This window comes from Salvia miltiorrhiza, chromosome 2, assembly GCF_028751815.1.
Source record: "Salvia miltiorrhiza cultivar Shanhuang (shh) chromosome 2, IMPLAD_Smil_shh, whole genome shotgun sequence".
NCBI classification, from domain to species: Eukaryota; Viridiplantae; Streptophyta; class Magnoliopsida; order Lamiales; family Lamiaceae; genus Salvia; species Salvia miltiorrhiza.
In genome coordinates, this window is record NC_080388.1 from 12,340,144 (window position 1) to 12,349,206 (window position 9,063).

General features: G+C 38.1%; 1 protein-coding gene across 1 annotated transcript; it reads right to left on the reverse strand.

Annotated features, from left to right (window-relative positions):
- On the reverse strand, positions 1-2,866 carry LOC131011237 (uncharacterized). The gene is made up of 4 exons (XM_057939026.1): positions 2,186-2,866; positions 815-1,264; positions 420-723; positions 1-323 (listed from the first exon to the last, which is right to left on the reverse strand). The coding sequence occupies exons 1-4, from the start codon at positions 2,585-2,587 to the stop codon at positions 187-189; spliced, it is 1,293 nt and encodes a 430-aa protein (XP_057795009.1). The 5' UTR covers positions 2,588-2,866; the 3' UTR covers positions 1-186.
- Positions 2,867-9,063: the final 6,197 nt, after the last annotated feature.

Sequence of the window (9,063 nt, forward strand, 5' to 3'; positions counted from 1 at the left end):
TGAAAGCCGAAACCACGACATAACTATGTCTTACTTACTTCATTCTAAAAAACACTATGTCCTACTTACTAGTAAAGTTACAGATGAAACTCAGAGGCTTTAGCAAGTCGTGACATGATGTGCTAAAATCCAACTAAAACCTTAGTAAACATATATATATCTATACAGCAACTAACTACATATAACTTATGAGACACCAATTGTCTTGTTCAATATCCATAGTGTGAGAGAAAGGTGAACGGCAAAAATAGTGTGCAGTCGGGTCCTATCCAGCATAAAGCCATACACTGAAATTCCGGCTTTGTTGTGCTCAAAATATTTTGCTGCAGCAGATTATGATACAAAATAGTGTTTAGGCTAATCAAATTTTTGTCAGCAAGCATGTGAAAGGAATAAATAGCACTACGAACAAAACTCACCTAGAGCTTGCCTCTTCTGGTATGATATAGTGTTTGCATAACTTGGCATCGAACTTGTATCATCCAGTTCATCATCTTCGTCTCCTTCTTTATCCGAGTCCCAGTCAGGAGTGACTGGATACACTGTCCCGATTGAAGCATTCTGAGCCCGGGGAGTTTCATCATTCATCTCATCAAGCGAACTCATTGTGGAACAGGCATGCCATTTCGCAGCAAGTGATGTGATAGCCTGAGCTTTATGCGTTATCTTTGCTGCACAGCGCAAGCAGATAAAAAGCCCTGTTACCAGCGTGATCGAGCATAACTGCACGATGATAAGATGTCATTAGATCTAACATGTATAAACATTGTAGATTACACGACATAAAGAGTGGTGGTGAAGTAGCGATATGTACCGCGAGTTCTCCAGATGTGTATATGTCGATTTTAGAGCTTGGTTCGGTTGTAACAAGCAAGGAGATAAACTGGCTCATTGTCACAGTGATCAGAGTTAACAAGATGAACCGTCTAAACCGGTGACTTATGACCCGAAGGTTTCTTCTGATCCTCAGATGTCGGGTCAAGATAGAAGCAACATCAGATTCTCCCTCGAAAACATGAGCATAGCTCTCCAATTTGAGTAGTTGCAGATAGCATGTAAGGTGGAAGAGAATACATACAACATAACAGATTGAGGTTCGGTAGAGCCACGAACACATCAACAGCATGCACACCACAGCCTTGCTCAAGTATATGTTATACAGATAAGGAATTTGAGTTCCCACTGTGCTGAACCACCATATTTTGTAGACACTATCAGCGAGGAAACAGGGGAGAACAAAAATCAACAGGAGTTTCATTGATCTCTGCAGAAGCGCATGTGTAGATAATTAGGTATCTAATTAAGTCTACATTGCAAAATGAAAACAAGAAACAGCTCTCATATTTCTGCTACCACTGTCACACCGAGATAATAAGAGTAGAATTTTTACAGAAATAAGTATATCGTGCCCCACGTCCCAGGACAGATCAAAACAATTTTTCACAAAGAAAACATCCAGAGAAGTGCGTACCCAAGGCTATCTAAGCATTTAAAGAAAAGTTTTGTTCTCTGATAGCTGTGAAACGGTTGGCTCGTTCCCTGAATTTAGTAAGATCCCCTCTCAAATGGTTATAACATCTAATATATCTTCTCCTCCCTCCGAGATTGATGTATATCAAACTTCTCCCCACCACAGTCACATAAAGAAACTATAGCAAGTTTAATTGACAATTATGTTATACTACTTAATAAGATTAACATCAGAGAGAGATTGTAAAGAAAACAATTTAGATGCATTACTAGGACATTCCAGTACTAAAGTGCATCAAAAGATTATAAAGAAAGAAATTTAGCTGTAACTAGATAGATGAGAAGCATCAACAGTACTAAACGACGTAGTTAGATGACTATGTCACTTCAGCTAGATGAAAATAATTGAAAAAATCATTTTAAATATAGCATGATATTGAGACCTTTGATGACATTAATCGCTCTACTACTGGACCGATACACACATTATCCTCTCTTTTGGGGGATAATTAGGGACACCTCTATTGTAATAAGAGGGGAGCAATATTTTCTATGTTAAATATTCGTGATGAATTAAATCGCGAAGTATAACAAATCAGCTTGAAGGCGAGAAATTGCATGAAAAAACATCGAGAAACCAAACATGAAGCAAAAGACAAGCAGACACATAAGCAAAAATATGGAAAGGGATAAAGGGAAATCAAATGAGACATACATTGAACTGTTGAGCATAGCCTTGTTGAATCTTGTCGCTCTCATCACCCAACCTATCCAGAAACAGAAACTTCCGAAAGCCGTATGTCCGCGCAAAAGAAGAGAGACAAAAGAAAGAAACAGTTGCGAATGATGAGAGAGAAAGCTGCACAATCGCATCATAAGGCCTTTGGTGAGCGGGATCACAATCTGAGCAAGAAAACAGAAAGTGGGAAGCGATTGGAACGCAGAAGTTGAGCACGAAGAAGATGGACCACGAGAGCCCGGCCCGCCACAAGCTGGAGTGATCGAGAAACAGCCATTTCAGAGGCGAAATGTAACTCCCCAACCCAAAACTTGAATCCTGGGAGGCGGAATTCGATTTGCTTTTGGATGAAATATCCTCAGCCACCCCTGATTCCATTAGGGTTTTGATTTCTAATACTGATTAGTTCTGATTGAGGATGGGCGAGAGGACGAAGCTGCAGGCATCAATCACAGTGATCCGTGGTTATGGGTGCTAAAGATTGAGTTATATTTCCAAATCATTTGGAAATAAATGAGTTGTTTTGAATTCGGATGTGGATATGTTTGACTCTGGATTTCCCAAATCATTTGATTATGAAACATTTTTACACACGTCATGGCTATAATGGCGGGGTCGAGTTTACCTGATAGCTGGAACGTGTCTGATCATGTATTCGTACAAATAATTAATAGTAATTAATTTTATATTTTGCCCGACGTCTCATCGTCCACCGACTTTAACGTCTACTAAAAATCATATTACTCCTCCATTTCTTTATAAAAAATAGTGACCACCCGAATTTTAATAAAAATACTGTGATTAACTTTTAAAAAAATGATACAAATTTTAATAAAAATAATTTAATTTATTGTATTGGAGAAATGAACTCATTTAAAGCTAATGTTAATAATAATAATTAATTATATTGTAAATGAAGAAAACGACTCATTATATGATAGAAAGTTTACAAAAATACAAATAGACTAATTTTTATGGACAGAAAGAGTATTAATTTATATTTATATACTTTCTTCGTCCCCAAAATAATTTCATATATTTCTTTTTTGAGTCGTCCCTCAAATATCTTGTTAGTTGTTATCCATTTTCAACACTATTCCATCATTAATAGTATTTCGTTTATTCTTATTTTTTAATTTTTCAACACACTCAATACTAATTAGTATAACAATTTTTCATCATTTTTAATATTAATTATAATATATTTTTATCACTTACAATACACAATAATTTTTATCTTAAAACGTGTATCTATACCACTTAAAAGATTATTTAAAGAACTCAGGGAGTATAAAATATAAGAGTATGTGAATAAATTTAATTAAAAAAAGGTAAGATTGAAAGTGTAAAAATGTCCCTAAAAAAGTGGAAAAAAAAATGTATTCAACCATCAATTAAAACTACCGATTGCGCATATGGTTTAAAATTTTAATCTCTTCCCCTTTTTTTTTTTCTCAATTAGTGCGTCTCCCGTGCGATGCACGGAAAATATTGTGTGTATGATAAATTTAATATTTTATTAATTAAAATAAAAATAATTATAATTTTACTTTTCTTATGTAATGATGAAATATAAAAATTTTAAAATATACATGCATTATATATATATATATATATATATATATATATATATATTAAATAGCGATTATATTAAAAAGAAAAACCTAAAAAGAACCCTTGAAAGCACAGAAAGCAGACTAAGGGCCGGGCCTCGTTAAAACCTTGCTAAGGAAAACCCAATGGGAGAAACCTTAACAAGGAAAAAGAGTACCCGTCTACCAACAAACAATAGTTCCAAAGACGACCAAAACCAGGCGACGAAAGGTGAAACGACTTCAGGAGCTCCGGCTTAACCATTGCCCCTAAAAAGTTCCGGACCCTTCCGCCACCCCAAAACAAACCAACCACTAACCAACAACGAAATAAAAAGCCGAGGAACGACTCAAAATCAAGTCGGGCTAAAAAACCCATCACCAACTCCACGATGACGGTCCAGTTGATGACTAAAATACTCAAGGCCGAAGGGCTAAAACAAACGCTACCCAACGCCTTGCAACCAAACGAGAACGCACCCCACAGCCCCAAGCCCGAGCGCACCCAGAACCTGATAAAAGGCTGTGTGTCGCCCCAACAAACACCACCAAAGGAATCAGCCTCCAAACCCACCAAAGCCGCCACAAAACTCCCGCGAAACCCGACCTCAAACTTCATCCGCTGAACAAGCGCAGCAACAGCAGGCTGCGCAGCCAAGAAAGCTGCAACAGCAGCACTCCAACGCTTGTCTAACCAAAACCGAGCAACCACCACCTTCCACCAAGTCTCCATCCACTGAGCAAGCACAGCAACAGTAGGCTGCGCAGCCAAGAAAGCCGCAACAGCAGCACGCCAACACCTGTCGAGCCAAAACCGAGCAGCCACCACCTTTCAACAAATCCCGTGCGAAGACGGAACAGCACGCCGAAGGCAATCAGGCAATGCGAACGTGCGAATGAGTGCACATATCCAAGCGTGCTGCATTTTTTATCTCTTCGATTTCGTGAGGCCACCACCCTTCTGTGCGAGCTGGATTCGCCATGATGTCCGCCACTTTATTACCTTCACGAAAAATATGTGTGACATGGAGCTGAAAGTTATCCAGCAAATTCAAAATATTCTCCCAAAGAGCAATGAAGCGCCAAGGAACATTTTTAGATCTTTCTTGAAGCAGACCCACAACGTAAGTCGAATCAGCTTCCATCCAGAGATGAAACCAACCTCTTGCATGAGCAATTCTAATGGCAGTGATAACCGCCATTAGCTCAGCCTCAAACGCGTAACCTATAGCATGCTTGTAGTGGAAACATCCTCTTACCCAACCCCAGTTATCTCTGAAAACTCCTCCGACGCCAATAGCTTCTGGCGCCCCCATGGCTGAGCCGTCGGTGTTAACCTTCATCCAAGGAGAAGAGGGAGGCCACTAGCTAACAGAATATGTGGTGCCGATTGTGCATCTGTGGTGCTGATTGTGTATCTATGGTGCTAATTGTGTATCTGTGAAGTTAAAGGATAGGTATAATATGGCCCTGCGATGATTTTTGTAATTCTGATGGCAAACATAACAAGTTAATGTACTTAATCATGATCATGCTAAGGGGTTCTAGCTGAGACACTTAAGCTTACAAAAAATGGTTTACATTTCAAACACCCCCAAAAACAGTTGCATGGTGTTTGTCCCTGTAAACATTGGAGCTATACTATTCCCTAGTGACTAATAGCAACCTGCTGCAGCCCTTCCATTACATCATCCAGATTGTAAATTGCATCTCCTTTACTTCCTGCCAACTGTAGCTTATGTTGGCTCTCCCTTACAAGGTCTTCCGTTACCTTGATTACCTCTGGTAGAATTCCAAGTCTGCTTTGTCTTTCCTTGTTGATATGAGGAATTTTTTAGTTGTTCCCACCTTTAGCCTTTATAATCTCATGGTAGCAACCTTGTAAAGTGAGGAACACATTGTTAATCTTTCTGGTGGGTATTCTGCATATGCATCATTCACATTTTTCAGTAGCTCCTCAACATCTGTGGCTAGCTTTTGATCTTTGAGTGTCTGTATAGCTCTGAAAAACCCTAGATCATTAACATTTGTATCTGGTGAATTAGCTGGCTGACATACTAGTTGGATGTTAAATCCATCAGTATTTGCAACTACTAGAAAGTTCGGATCATTGGGTTTTATGTGGGGTTTGGCATTATATTGTTGGATAAATATGTGCTTGCTTGCAAACTGTGGCCACTTGGCTTTGATTGTTGGGATAAACTGCAAAAATAAAGCTAAATGATGAATCTGATTCAGATTCTGATAGCATTCTACAAATTCAGATTTGCTTACCTCGTTGATTAGGCAAGCTTTGATGACGCCATTATAGCATTCTACAAATTCAGATTTGCTTACCTCGTTGATTAGGCAAGCTTTGATGACGCCATTTGTAATGGCTGGAATTGGTCTCACTTCCATGGTGTCTTTGCACCTGTTCTTTGAATTTCTTTGTGTTGCTTCCTTTGTTGTGAAAGGAAATATGCCAAACTTTCCATCAAATATGACTGTGCCATCACTATCTATTATAGGCCTTACCACAGCACACATAAACATAATTTTTGAAATGTATCTCTTTGATTTGCAAGTCCTATATGGTTATACTTCGTCTGGCATAAGGTAATACCTGTCCTTAGTTTTGGTAAGGTAGAACCATTTCTCATCTATGTGAATGGTGTTGTACATACTTTGGAAGGGTATAAAACCACCCTCACTTACTGAACTGAGCTGTTTCAGGCTCCAACTAAGCCTAGACAGGCTGTTTTGTGTGGTAAGGAAGGGTTTTATGGCATTTGTATGTGGTTTCAATCTCTTTTCCTTCACCCACTTGTGAATCAAAGACTTAGAGACACCTAGGTTTGTAGACATAACTCTCAATGAAGATCTTTCTAAAACATAAAGTTTCTTCACTTTTTCTACATCTATTTAGCTCTTATCTTTGTATATGCAACCTTTTCTAATTGACTTTACCTGGATAGGTACACCACATGCCACTTGATTTGTTGCCTGGTTCCAAATCCTTCAAACTGTCTTCAAATCAACTTTGAAGTGAAGGACAACCTGCTTTTTGGCACCATAATGCAGCTGACCTCCTGTGCTATGTTGAAAAAGCCACTGTGCAAGTTTATTTCTATCATCATCTCTTAGTTTGGGCCTATGTAATGTCATTTTTAATGTGTATTTTCAGTTAGTGCGTATTGAATGCAGTAGAAGGTGGAACTGATCAGATTTTATGGCTGTATTTATAGAGCCATTTGTTGGTAGTTAAATTTTCATTTTCCCTCCAAACTTTTGGAGGGACCCAATGTACTTTTAGATTCCTAAGATGAATGAAAAATTCAATTTGCCTCCGAAATTGTCTCTTGTCATAATTGAGATGTAAAGTGTGCTTCTGTTTTTGTAAGTCATCAAAATTCACAAACAAAAAGAAAAGAAAAAGAATAAGACAAATGGAACAAAATTAAAACAAAACTGAAATGAAAAAAAAAAGATTAAAATGTTGCCTGTATTGGCATGTGTCGAAAATCACAACCAAATTAAAAAGATTGCAATGAAAAAAAATTGAACAAAAATTAATCAATGAAATTTAAAGTTAACAAGGAAAAAAAGAAAATAAAAACAAAGTTGGAATAAAGAAAATAAAAAAGTAAAGGGAATTTTCTAATCAAAGGTTAGTAAAAGTAATCTAATACCTTAACCACTATCATTTTATTTCATCTACATCACATTTTTCAGCTTTCTTAATCTTCATGCTAACACCAAAGTGGGACATTAATTCGTGGACGGAGGGAGTATTTTTTAACTTAATTGAAAATTCATATAAAAATTGCCATTTTTTTCAAAATTCATAGTATATATTTTTTGCCATAACCCCTTTTTTTATACACATGTAATTATTTAAGAAAATTGTAAAATTATTTTCCAAAAACAATACAAACCCATCCAACATTGATGAACCCAAATTTGGACATGAATTCGTATAAATTAAGGGGGGTGTATTCGTTGTGGATTTCCACAGACTTTAAAAAGTCCATGGATTTTAAATTCCATGGAATTCACATAGATTCCAGACGACTTTCAAAGAATTCGTGGTTGGATTTCACCCCGATTTTCACTGATTTTCGAAGAATTTGGGGGATAATTCTGGAATTGAAATCCATGATGCCAACGCCCGCTGAAACCCAGCACCGCTGGAAACCCAGCGAGCGCTGAGACCAAATAACTGCTATATAAAGGGCCAGCGAGCGCTGGTGCCCTAATTTCATTCTTCACCTCTCCAGCGCCGCTCCAGAACCTCCCCCCAAAAAATCACCTTCAACTACAATTTTTCCATACCACTACCCTCTAAAATCACCTTCAACGATATAATGGTCCGAACGAAGAACGCAAACGTCGGTAGAGAGGAGCTTACTTTGAGCCAAAGGTATGAATGTCCATTTGAATTGCAAAGTGAATTAGAGGGAGAAATATTTAAGAAATTTAACGAGAACTATATTACTCCTCCGCATTACTTGGATTGGGAGTTGATTACTGATTTGAATCTTGAGGAGCAAGTTGAGTTGTATTTGCAAAATCTAGGGATGAAAGAATATGCTAAAAATATTGATTTTTCTGGGTATGATCCTCTATGTTATGAGTTCATGACTACTGTGGAAATGGCTGGTGATATGAAATGGATTAAAGCTAGGATGTATGAGCGAGAGTATCGCATTAGTTTGGCTATAATGAAAGTTGTTTTTGGTTTCAGTATTGGTGGATTATCTGATAAAACTCGGGGATGGAATGTTAATCAAGCGTGGAATCGATTGACTGACTGTGATAATTGGGATAGTTCGGGTATGCCTAGTGGGTACATTAAGGATCCGGCATTGGCTATTGTTCATAAATTTCTTGCATATAATGTGTCTGGAAATGAGCAGGCGAATAAGGTTAATGCAGTTGAGGTATTTTTGCTGGAGTGTGCTTTAGATGGCACAAAAGTGTGCATCTCAAAGTTTATTTGGGCTGCTATGATTCGGGCGAAGAAGCGCCCTACTGCCCATGCTTCTTTCGCTGCTATTATCACTGGTTTGGCACACAATAATGGAGTTCTTGCTGCGACAGAAGGGCCTATCTATGGTCAGGATGAGCTGGATGCTGAGTACATTGATTATAATGAGCTCAGAGCAGCTCAATTGATTTCTGACCAATACACGCTGGTTCCTCATGAGAAGAGGACTTGTGTAGTTAACTACATACACTCCGAGATTGCAGCAGGCCGTCGTCCCCGCATTGATCCTGGTG

Bases quoted from the DNA above. Each gene is read 5' to 3' on its own strand.
- LOC131011237 (XM_057939026.1), bottom strand. From the start codon at position 2,587: ATGGAATCAGGGGTGGCTGAGGATATTTCATCCAAAAGCAAATCGAAT. The intron at 1,265-2,185 runs GTATGTCTCATT...GCGCTTCTGCAG, and splicing joins GCTATGCTCAACAGTTCAAT to AGATCAATGAAACTCCTGTT. The intron at 724-814 runs GTACATATCGCT...ATCATCGTGCAG, and splicing joins ACACATCTGGAGAACTCGCG to TTATGCTCGATCACGCTGGT.